The following is a 13,135-nucleotide window of genomic DNA, read 5'->3' on the forward strand; positions in this document are numbered from 1 at the left end:
TTTCTATTAGATACTGCGGGTATCCAAAGTACGCATACCTGCGGTAATAGAAAAATGGTTGTGATGCTTGCATACATTTTTGCAGGCAAAACCTCGCAGCCAATTGAATATGCCCCTATAAGCACCCTAATGTTTGTATTATATGTGTCGTTCCCATTAGGTCCGGTGTGGCAGGGATCTGTCCAAAAGGAACAACATTGGTTACACCTAAAAGTGTAGTTTTGTAGCTTTTTACTTTATATCTATAAGCGCAGTTTAAGGGTTTCAATCTATGAAAAAATTTTTTTTTTTATATTACAATACATACATACACGCAATAAGTACAGGTGAAAATGGGGAAATTGCCTGTACCCCCAAAAAAGGCAGAGTGATGTAAGATAATATAGAAGTCTATCAGTGGCCCTAAAAAAATGTATTTGGGGTTCTTCAATTGTATCAAATGGCTGTTTTGTGCATATTTCTCAGTCATATAATGATAGAAAGCAAGTATTTTTTGGGCAACAACTCCACTTCTAAAAACCTGCACGTCAATAAATATGCCCCCAGAGCAAATCCTCTTAATATGGCAAATATTTGATGACGCATGTAAAACTCTGCTCCCAGAATATGCATAAACATTCTATTCACAATGTACACATAATTCATTCTTGATTATGCCACAGTATAGTTGTACTTAATATCCTTAATTATACCTCCCTCCTAATGTTACCCTTCTGGAGATGTCCCAGAACATACAGTTTAGCTCTCCAAATTGGTACCAATACATACCCTATTATTCACAATATAAACCATAGAAACCAACCCCTTCTGTGGAATTGGGGAAGAGAGGTGGTACTTTGTCATAAGAGCACTCTGTAATATAGATAGATAGATATAGAGAGTCAGGTGCATAAATATTGGGACATTGACAGAATTTTCATATTTTGGCCTCTATTCACCACAATGGCTTTGAAATGAAACAAACAAGATGTGCTTTAACTGCAGACTTTCAGATTTAATTTGAGGGTAATTACATCCAAATCAGGTGAACGGTGTAGGAATTACAACGGTTTCTATTTGTGCCTCCCACTTTTTAAGGGGCCAAAAGTAATGGGACTAGCAACTCAAAAGCTATTTCATGGACAGGTGCGGGCTATTCCCTCGTTATTTCATTATCAATTCAGCAGGTAAAAGGTCTGGAGTTGATTCTAGGTGTGACATTTGCATTTGGAATCAGTTGCTGTCGACTCTCAATATGAGATCCAAAGAGCTGTCACTATCAGTGAAGCAAGCCATCATTAGGCTGAAAAATCAAAACAAACCCATCAGAGAGATAGCAAAAACATTAAGTGTGGCCAAATCAACGGTTGGGAACATTCTTAAAAAGAAAGAACACACCAGAGAGCTCAGCAACACCAAAAGACCCGGAAGACGACGGAAAACAACTATGATGGATGACAGAAGAATTATTTCTCTGGTGAAGAAAAACCCCTTCACAACAGTTGGCCAAATCAAGAACACTCTCCAGGAGGTAGGTGTATATGTGTCAAAGTCAATAATCAAGAGAAGACTTCACAAGAGTGAATATAGATGCTTCACCACAAGATGTAAACCATTGGTGAGCCTCAAAAACAGGAAGACTAGATTAGAGTTTGCCAAACAACATCTAAACAAGCCATTACAGTTCTGGAACAACATCCTATGGACAGATGAACTTGTACCAGAGTGATGGGAAGAGAAGAGTATGGAGAAGGAAAGGAACTGCTCATGATCCAAAACATACCACCTCATCAGTGAAGCATGGAGGTGGTAGTGTCATGGTGTGGGCATGTATGACTGCCAATGGAACTGGTTCCCTTGTATTTATTGATGATGTGACTGCTGACAAAAGCAGCAGAATGAATTATGAAGTGTTTTGTGCAATATTATATGCTCATATTCAGTCAAATGCTTCAGAACTCATTGGACGGCGTTTCAAAGGGCAGATGGACAATGACCCAAAGCATACTGCAATAGCAACCAAAGAGTTTTTAAGGCTAAAAAGTGGAATGTTATGCAATGGCCAAGTCAATCCCCTGACCTGAATCCGATTGAGCATGCATTTTACTTGATGAAGACAAAACTGAAGGGAAAATGCCCCAAGAACAAGCAGGAACTGAAGACATTTGCAGTAGAGGCCTGGCAGAGCATCACCAGGGATGAAACCCAGCGTCTGGTGATGTCTATGCGTTCCAGACTTCAGGCTGTATTTGCCTGCAAAGGATTTGCAACAAAGTATTAAAAAGTGAAAGTTAGATTTAGGATTGTTTAGTTTGTCCCATTACTTTTGGCCCCTTAAAAAGTGGGAGGCACATATAGAAACAGTTGTAATTCCTACACCATTCACCTGATTTGGATGTAATTACCCTCAAATTAAATCTGAAAGTCTGCAGTTAAAGCACATCTTGTTTGTTTCATTTCAAAGCCATTGTGGTGGTGAATAGAGGCCAAAATATGAAAATTCTGTCAATGTCGCAATATTTATGCACCTGACTGTAGATGTATATCTAACGTGCGGCCAGGTGAGGCAGGTTAGCAGAGCCTTTCCTGTCATACTTGGGTATACTCCAAAGCTTTGACTATATTCCATTAATATGCAAATATCTTCTCAGGGCAAGGTAGAAAGAGATAAAGGGGCTTCCTCTAACTCCTTACCTTAAAGTTTATTTCAAGTTGATTGTACTATCTTGTTTCCTCTTCAAATGACTAAGAAAACACTAAAATATCTGCACATGTTTATTTGAAAGTAATCCTAGGACATCATTACATAAATTCACACCATCTAGATCACTGGTCGGGGAACAGGGGTAAATTACCACAAATGGGGTAAAAATGAAATTCCTGGGGGGTAATGGACGGACAGCCGGGCATGCATATTAATCATCGCCCCCCTCCTCAGCGCTACTTTGCGTCGCTGCAACTACTTTTATCTCCCGAAGGGGGAGTGACCACGCCTCCCATGATTAGGCCACACACCCTTCACCCTGACCCACTCTTCGCAGCCCTGGTTGTTTGTTGCACTTTGATACACCCCCTGTTTCTATAACATTGTTTTCTCAGCGATAACACCTTTTTTCTGATGAAAATGCCAGAAAAGTGGTCATCGCTGCTCCTCCCTATGCAATAATAATTTTATTTATATAGCACTTTTCTCCAGAAGTAGTCAAGGGCTGTACAGAAATCATGAACTTATTACAGAGATAAAAAAAAAAAAAAAAAAAAAGCGAGGTACCAGGCGAGGCAGCCATCTTGGACACAACTACATAAGTTACAAATTACAATGTGTGAAATAAGCAATAGATGGAACTTAGACTCAACAAATGTTTATGTTAAATTTTCCAACATCAGCTGGTTTATTTCAGCAACTGGTGGATTACAAACATCACAGGGCATACTGGGACATATGTAGTAAGCCTGTGACTTGACGAGTTCCCAGCAAGTCAGGCCGATGTTTCAAAGGGGCAAACGTTTAAAAGACAAAACCAGACATGTTCTATTATTTACCTATTCATTGTTCTTTTAGGTGTATTGTGATATATATGGTTATCCACGCTTTGTACCATCATTCTTCCTAATAAAATTGTGTTAAAAAGAAAAAGACAAAATCTTTCAAATGAGCGCCTATTTAAAACATCAGCCAGACTGGTAACTCACCAATGCGTGCAAGTCACATGCTTATTACATTATCCCACAGCTTTTACCATTTACAGACTAGAGTCAGAAGACCAGTCAATGAGGTCCAGCCAATTAGCCGTGAAGGGTGCTAGTTGCCATTGTCATGGCTTTAAAATGCCTGCAACGGCACCTCATCTAGCAACCCTCGTGGCCCGTTCTCAGCCTGAACTCACTTAATTTTTGAGTGAGTTCTAGCTGCTGTAACGTGCGGCCATTTCAGTCTGAACTTCAACCTCTCCACTCCACTGAAACAGACTTCCCGAAAATCAGCAATGACCCCCTCGCTGCCAAATCCAAGGGGCACTACTGTCTTCTCATTCACCTCGACACCTCTGTTGCTTTTGACACCGTGGACCACCCTCTCTATTGAGAGCACCACCATCTCATCTAGCCCGCAATTGTGTTGTTGAGGATAGATGGTGAGCTGATAAATAAGTGAGGAGCTTTCAACTAAAATCTGGCAGCCAGCAGCAGCCCCAGGTCTGAGGAGAGGTGAGTGGTGGCTGTATCTGTAAAAAAATAATTAACAATAATTCATTGATTATTATACAGTATATAATTTGCTGGCCATATTATGAAAATTGTTTTTGTCAACACCTGTCAAACATATTATACAACTGCAGATATACTACAGACTAGGGGTCTCATTCAGACCTGGGCGCAAGGGCCGACGCGCTCGCAACTGGGTCGATTGCCCCCACAGAACATGCGCACGACGGATCCGGCTCCGACGTGCGCATGCGCGAGACCCGGCTAGCGACGGGCGCTCCGTCGCTAGGGGTCTCGTAGCAGACGGGGTGAGCTGTCGATGTTGAGTGACAGCTCGCCCCGTTTGCTGGGCGGGCCTGGGGCGTGCCCGGCCAAACGGAGGCGTTCCAGTCGGAATGCTTGCCGTTTGGGGGTGGCCCCACTGACATCATTGATGTCAGTGGGGAATTTCCTGCTCAAACAGAGCAGGAAGTTCGCTGGGGCTTACGAGTGTCCAGACCCAACTTTAGGGTCTGGTCGTAAGCCCCAATGGTCGCGATGGTGATGACCATCGCGACCATCACCCTGATCGCAAGCTAAGCTATGGGTGGTAACACACAGCTTAGCTTGAGACCTGGAAGCAGCACTATAAAACAAGAAGTGCCCGCCCTCATTCAGAGTGAGCGATCGCTTCTTGCGATCGACTCTGAATGAGGGCCAAGGGCAGTGGTTCATAAACTGTGCGCCGCGGCACCCTTGGGTGCCTTGGGACACTTGCAGGGGTGCCTCAGGTTGGTTGTCCAGCACCAAATCTAATTATTTATGGTCAATGTAATGTAAATATGTGGACAAACAGAAGCAAACATGTCCACCACCACATAACTGAGCCCAAGGATGACAGGTAAACAATTTACTTCACTTCGCAGCTGCACGCGGCATCCATTCAGTGACGGGAGAGGGCTGGGGGAAGCCCAGCTAGTGAGGCTGCCCCCAGACTGACGTTATTTGGAGGTGTGCCATGCAGGCACTCCTCCAAATAACGTGTCATAGGAACGTGGCCTATGGTAATTAGACCACACCTCCATTTGTGTGAGGGCACATTTTTAAGGGCTGGCACAGGGTGCTCCAAACCCTTGAGCCAGCCCTGCTAGGGCGCCATGATTCAAAAAAGTTTGGGAACCACTGGACTAGGGGTCTATTCATGAAGTAGTGGAAAGCCCTTTTTAGCTGAAAACAGGACATTTCACTGCTTCTTTCTAACTTGTGGGGAGGGTGGCATTGCCACGTTCTAACTCACTGGTTTCTTCAGCACAACTCATACTACTGCTGCATGACTTATGATGGATTTTATATATCTCTTAGGAATAAGTGTGGCTAAAAAGCCAAACACACTAATCAGAGGGGTTGGAGACGTCCATACAATTTTGTCCAAGTAGTTCAAATATATGGAGGTTTTTTTTCCTCGGAGGTTTTGGATATATCTGAAAAAAATATAGATAAAAAGTGCGCAGGAAATTTAAAAAAAAAAAAAAAAAGTACTAGAGTCTCTCATTTGTAAGGAGATGGCCCAAAGCGTATATTTGCATCTGGGCCCACCACTTGCTAGTTCCGCCACTGGGGGGATGTTTGGGACACTTGGATGGTGGTTTTCCAGTTACTGTGATCAAAGCTCAGCTCTGATCGGACAGTTGGTAGTGGCGGGCTGGCGGAGGTTTGGGGCACCTGGATGGACGGATAGCTGCTCAGCTCCAACTGGGCAGCTCAGCAAGCAGCCGGGAGTAGACTGTGTGGGCAGCAACTAAAATGGCCACTGGAGGACGGCTGCTGCGCATGCACAGTTGCAGCAGACCCTCCTCTCAGTGCTGAGCCTGCACTGACTGACTGCCACCCCCACCAAGCACAACAACTGAGGAGCTACAAAACAACTGCAATGGTCAGTCACGTTCTCTGGGGTTGATTTGTAGCGGTGAGATGGTCCGTTCTTTTCTACAATCTCCTGTCTGACTACCTTAAACAAATCCCTGGCTATCTTGCATCTATGATCAATGCAGTACACACAGGACACAAAACAGGAGAATGAGATTTTTCATCTGTTCAAAACTAGTTAGTGATTTTTACATTGCATGTGTCTGCAAGGACCACGGGTTCTCAATGATAGTAACATCAGCTACTTAGCTTGTGAAAATACAGCTATTTTGGGGCATGACCACAATATGAGATATCCAACATGCGACATCTGAAAAATCTCAATGTTAGGATTAGCATTAGATGTAACATTTTGACACTGTCAATGTCGACAAGAAAACAGTGCATGTCGACATTATGTAGTTGACATACTGTATGTCAACACTTTAAATACGAACATAACGTGTGTATCCTGCACTTGGAGGATAACCCCAGTAGGTGACGTAAACAAATATACTTTACTCGCTAAGGTCTACAGCTCTGTCCACCCAAGTGAATGAGGGGCAAGTCAATGCACTACCTGGCTAATGTGGGAAGCCAGATCGTACAAGTCTTTGTAGTTGAACATCTCAAAATTTGGGAGGTTTTCCTAATGATTTTTTTCTTCATACAAAGAAGAAACCATTATTGGAGCTGAGAGAAGACTGCTTAGGGCATCCTAACTGGCAGTTTGGAATAGTTGGAAGCAGAGCACCCTTGCGCTGCCTCCCTCCAGCACTGTACAGATAAGACAGAGCCGATGCTTACTCGGACCCACTGGAACCCAGCTAAGAGTGGTCGGAACTTTGACTTACACTACACTAATAGTGTAAGGAACATAAATAAAACATAAAGGTATATAACACCCTGGCATTAAAGAATTTAAAAAAATATATACCAACATGTGCCCTAGTGCTCTGTTTTTTGAGGCAAAGCAGTATCATATGTAATAAGGAGGTATCACATACAACAAAGCTCTGATCCAAAATTGAACAGAGGTGAACGAGAATTTCAGCATAGGATGAAAGGGAGGAATCACCGTAAAATATAGCATGGTAACAATTACAACGGACATGACACCTCTGATCATGTGCCATTATAGACAGCCCATGTAAAGCAGTCAAAGACAAATAGGGAGAAAAAGAGTGAGCGAGACACACTGACTCCGTAAATAATTGCTTTGAAAATCTGAAATACACCCCCTCCCCTCCCCACCAGCCATAGTCCCTTCATAAGTTTTCCAGCACAATGCCTCCATAGGCATAAAGTGGCTTATGCCATCTGGAGGATGGCATAAACCATGGGGGGGGGGGGGCCCAACTCCAAAAAGCTTTTCTTAGTCAGTAGCCCCCATTGATAATAATGGTGACTGCTCCCGGCAGTGCTATTTAGCCTTTTGCAAGATATTTTTATGAAATCTGCATTTGGCTATTAGTACATATCTGGGAAATATAAAATCATGCAGAACCAGCAGTTTCTACATAATTGTATGGAAAAAAAAAAAAAAAAACTTACTAAATAGACCCCTTAGAACAGGGATGGGGAACCTCAGGCCTGGGGGCCGTATAAGGCCCAGAGAGTCATTTGGTCTGGCCCTCTGAGCTTTTCTATGCTAGCCTCATCTGGCTAGCAGGGTGCCTAGAATGGCACCCTGCAGCCAGAATCTAAGCAGCAGTGCAACCTGGAGCGTCCTTAGGATACTTCAGACGGTCACTTCTGCCCTTACAGCTCCCCAGAACATCAGGATGCTACGAGCATTGCTGTAATCACAGGTGATTGTGGTCCCGCTCCATGTGACATCACATGGAGGGGGCATGGCCTGCACCAGGCCCGCGAATAATGTTATATATATCAAAATGGCCCTCGGCAGAAAAAAGGTTCCCCACCCCTGCCTTAGAACATAATAGCCATGCTCTCTATGGAGAAATGGGGCAGTTATGGAATTGTGGTGTAAAGGTGAGTAATTTGTTAGGTGCACAGTCTTCACAGTGTATGTATGTAACTAAACCAGATACTAGGCCCGATTCAGAGTCACATGCAGCAGCATTTACTGGTGATCACCTGTCTGTGCGTTTATGCAAATGCCTTGCAAACTCCTTCAATTGTGTACATCTGCGCAGCCAAATGGGCAAGGACTGAGATGCCCACTTTTAGTGTCCATGCACACTGATACGTACGTGTAATGGTGCGTCCTTATACACCACCATCGGTTGCACCAACCTTAGAGTAGGTGCAGTTTCTAAATCTGACTATGACCTCCTATGCTTACAAATGGGTCTCCAAATGCAGCTGCTTGCACTGACATGCCCGCAACACTCCAATAAAAAGCCCACTGAACAGGCCATTTTTGCACAGGCTTGCCTACCCTCCCTTGGCTGGGAGCCTCCCAAATATCAGGTGCCACTTCCAGCCCCCCGGAAAGGCTGCCAAGCCTCCCGGAGGCCGCCAGAAGGAGGGAGCTGAATGTCGGCAAGTACAGTATGTTTTTTCATGAACTACTAGTCACTACCCAGGAAAGCCCATCACTGTTAAGGCATCTTTCTGATACAGGGGTCTATGTACTAAGCAGTGATAAGTGAGAGTGAAAAGTGATAAGTCTGTGATAAGTGCCAGCCAATCAGCTTCCAACTGTCATCCTGTCATCTCACAGGCTGTGTTTGAAAAATTACAGTTGGGAGCTGATTGGCTGGCACCTTATCACAGCTTAGTACATAAACCCCACAATCTCAATCGATCGCTACAGCACCTTGGTATGTACACGCTGTATTGCATGCGCAGTGCCAGGTTTCATAAAAAAACTAAAAACTAAAATTGCTGAATTATGTGAACATTGGCATTGTGAGCAGATTGCATGGGACTCTGCATCAGGCCCACCGTGTGTAGAGCTACACATACATCTCTCCGTCTGTAGTCCTAAACCAGCTCTTCTGATTAAGAGATGTTTCATTGTAATTCCAAAAACATGCATATAACGACAGTGGTTTGTGTGCATAGACATTGGGTATTTAGTTATTTACAGTGCTACTTTTCAGCATGAACTCAGTTCCTGAACATCTCATTAACTATGACAATGTCCTGGACCAAAATGTGTTTTCCATAAGATTCCAGAAGTTTATTTTAAAGTCCCCTTTGAATGCCATCTTTTCTAAGCACTTTAATATATAATTGTTTTCTATAGCTCCTCCCACAGTTCCTGAAGCTATTTTTCCAGAAAAATAGCCCTTGGTATTTATAATAATTGGGTTTCATGTTTGCCATTTTTTAATATGACCAATATGCCTACCCCAGTGTAAGACCAGTGTGAACAGTAACCCTATTGTGCAACACTCTGGTTGAACTGTAAGGCTACCACTGCATGAACCTAACATTTTAATCTTTGTTATGTTGAAGAAAAATAAATATCTATGTACAGTATATGGAATCTGGATATATGTAGTAACAGCGCTGCTCAGATCACCTCAGCTTTGTAGCACTAACTTCAAAGTTTAGACATTACTTATAGAAGTCTATTAATTTCTGTCAGCAACATAGCAGTCCCCATAGGCTAGGATCATGGTCACATTTGTGTTTGTTCTTTGAACCGGACTGGAGTCTTTGGCTGGAATGGGATCTGGGGCAAGCAGCTGAAACTTGGGAGGCCTTCAATAGTTCCTGCTCTTGGACGGACAGAGATATGAAGTGTATGGGATACCCTTGTGTGTTACTGGTAGGCAAGATATGGCTGCTGGAAACTGAAGGGCACGGGTGGAACAGCCGGAGTCTTGACATGAATCAGATGATAGGTGCTTGAGGCACACAAGTGCAGAGACTGCATATGATGAGCTTTGGTACGTCTACCAGGCTAGAAACAGTAGGACATTGGATCACTTGGAACCCGGAGGAGCTATTGACTAGATGCTTGAATACCAGAATGGGGCCTGAATACTGGAGCCAGTAGTGCAGCAAGATTCTAAATGCACTTGGAGTCTCTTGGCTGAGATTAGAAATCTGCAGGAGCTCACTGAATTAGCACATAGCTAGGCTGTGGACAACATTGCATTGGCCAGCGCTGTGTGCAGGGAGAATAGTTATATACCCCTGGTTTGTCAAGGATTGGATGCAGGCATCAGCATACTGGTCTCCTGTTGGTGGATGGAGTGGCGCCTGATCCAGATTGTCATGGCAACACCCACCAGCCGTCACCAGTGGGGATGCAGAGCCGTAACTAGACTTTTAATCTTTCTGTGCCAGAAAGATTATCAGCGCGCCCCCATCATTCTTTAAAGGGTATGGTCTTCCAGGGAGGGAAATACCCTTATTTCTGTATCCCCAGCACCCTCATGCCTGCATCCCAAGTTCCTGCACCCCAATATCTGTGTCCCCCAGCACCCTCACCTCCAAGTCTGTGTCTCCAGCACCCTCACCAGAAGCTGGGACAGTCACAGCCTCCGGAAGGGAGAAGGGCTGCCTGGGCACACTGCTGCATAACATTCATCGCAGCAGGCACCCAGAAAATACAGATTGTGGTGGTGGCCGGCTCCGCCTCAGGGCATCTAGTGTTCTGTGCAACTGCCCTGGCCGCACCACCGTAGTTACGGCCCCCTGTGGGGATGCCACACGTGGAAGCCAGGGAGTATGTCAGAAGCCGCAGGGAGGAGTAGTAGGCACCGCAGCTGGACAAATACTGCACTAAGACAAAGGAGATCTGTCACGGAACTGGAGCATGAAGCGGGGAACCAAGTGACCAAGTAAGGGACCCGGCGGCTGCAGTTTGTGACAATCATTGCCTGAACAGAAACAGATATTCCATGCATTCACCTTGTCACAGTTCTCTGTATGGTGGAGGGGGGTATAAAATCGTGGAGAATGAGAACGTGGAGACCTTGCACATAGTAGCCAATCACCTTCTAACTGTAAAATTATAGTTTGTGCTAGCTAAAGATAGCTAGAAGCCGATTGGTTGCTATGAGCAAGGTCTCCACTTTATCTCACTTGAAGATTGAATACATCTCCCCTTCTTAAGCTGGCCAACTTTCCTCCAACTAGTTGGTTGGTTGAAATGAAAATCCGGTAATGCATAGGAGCAAATGACAATCAGCAATTTGGTCCCTGACACAAGAAAACACGAAAAAGGTCGTTCAGACAAGTTGGTTAAATCGATTTGAAAAAAAAAAAACACACACACCTGCCCTTGTCTGAACAGCAGCTTTCATCCATTTGCCAGTGTTTGGGAGCATGCTCCCATGCATTACCGGATTTTTATTCCAACCACCTCCAATTGGATGGTTGGTCTGGTGTATGGCCAGCTTTATTGCCTCAAGGTAATTATAAGCAAATTTGATCAATGCATAAAACATGGAAAAAAAAAAAAAAAACACCATGTGCCAACTAATAAACATGCGATAGGTGTAGGGTTGCTATATTTCAAAAGAAATCCAGGACACACATATATATTACATATACACATTGGAATACAATAGATTAAAAAAAAAAAAAAAACACAAACAATATGGGAGACGGTGGATTAAAGCAATGCCGGTAATAAGTACTTCCGAACAGGTGCCCAGCAGTGTAGTGTGGACTATACTGGAGTTGGCATGCTCAGAAGGGGATGTAGTCAGCATCCCAGCATATGAAATGCCAACAGCGCCAGGATCCTGGCACCAGAATCCTGACGATAAGAATCGAGGGTTAGGGTGCAGGGAGGGGGAGGTTAAGGGGAGAGGGGTAGACTTACCTTGTTCCCTATGGGCGTCTGGGTGCTGCTGTCGGTATTCTGACCAGCAGCATCCCGACCGATCCTGGGAAAACCAGGGCATATAGAAAGCCTAGAGTGGGGTGTATAGTCACATGCATGCGGCTGTTCATATTTTTTGAACAAAAACACAGGGAAAGCCTCTGTGGAACCACATGCATTTCTTCCTCATCCCATGGTGGAGTAAACATTACCACACATGGCCAAATATTTTTTTTTAAAAACCTGCACAAACACCACAAGTATAATATATGGGAAGAAGTCTTATGGAGGGTACACATGGTCAGATTTTTACATAGTTACATCGTGCCCGCATGTCAGATAACGATATCTGAAATCGACTGTGTTTGCAGTCAGTTTTGGACGATATCATTCATTTAAATACTGGTCAGAAATCGTTAATGAAAGTTATTGTTATCGTTCATCATTATTGATAACCTAGCAAATCTGACCGTGTGTATGCACCATTACTTTCTCACAATCCATTTTTGAAAAACGAACAAAATGAAAAAAAACCACACTGAAAAATGCAGAAAACCTTTTTGCATGCTAAAAAAAATAAAATTATACACTCTACACCAATGCATCAACAACATACCAACACATTCTGGCAAAAAGATGATTGGAACTGTTTTAGAGAACTACCAATTTCATCACATTTAGTTTTTAAAAAATATTAGCCTACCTCATTCCTTGCAAGCAGAATGTTCTCTTGTGTAGTTAGGTGAGCACACCTGCTGTTAAAGGGTGGAGTTCTATTAAAGGGGATTTCCACTTTAAATAAACCCTGTACTAAAGCTAGGTACACACTATGACACAGGTTCTCAAACTCGGTCCTCAGGACCCCAAACATTGCATGTTTTCCTGGTCTCCTCCCAGAATCACAAGTGAAATAATTACCTCCACCTGTGTCAGGCAATAATGAATACACCTGTGCACCTGCTAGTGACCTGGAAAATGTGAACTGTGTGGGGTCTTGAAGGCCAAGTTTGAGAACCACTGGATTATGAGATTATCTGTTCAACCTGGCTGGTTATGTATGGGAGCAAATGACAATCAGCATTCAATCAGTATTTGTTTGATTTAACTAATTAGTCTGAACAACCGTTTTATGTCTGTTTTCCAGTGTTTGGGAACAAATGATTGATTGTCATTTACTCCCATACATTACCAGATTTTAGTGCTAAATGAACGATTTTAGTAAACGATTTTCGTTCATTTTTTCAAGGGAAAAATGAACAAAAATCGTTTACTAAAATCGTTCATTTACTAAATGTAATGAACGATTTTATTGAA

At 43.5% G+C, this 13,135-nt stretch overlaps 1 protein-coding gene across 3 annotated transcripts in view; it reads right to left on the reverse strand.

Moving 5' to 3' along the window:
• LOC148525649 (myosin light chain kinase, smooth muscle-like) overlaps positions 1-12,698 on the reverse strand; it is a 114,024-nt gene extending 101,326 nt beyond the window's left edge. The window contains exon 1 of one of the 3 annotated variants that reach the window (XM_088470679.1): positions 12,525-12,698. In XM_088470679.1, coding sequence (XP_088326805.1) covers positions 12,525-12,529 — 5 coding nt within the window. In that variant the 5' untranslated portion in view covers positions 12,530-12,698. The remainder of the gene's footprint in view (positions 1-12,524) is intronic. The other 2 variants (XM_088470681.1, XM_088470682.1) reach the window with 2 other exon arrangements.
• Positions 12,699-13,135: the final 437 nt, after the last annotated feature.

This window comes from Taudactylus pleione, unplaced genomic scaffold, assembly GCF_031769625.1.
Source record: "Taudactylus pleione unplaced genomic scaffold, aTauple2 ptg000102l, whole genome shotgun sequence".
NCBI classification, from domain to species: Eukaryota; Metazoa; Chordata; class Amphibia; order Anura; family Myobatrachidae; genus Taudactylus; species Taudactylus pleione.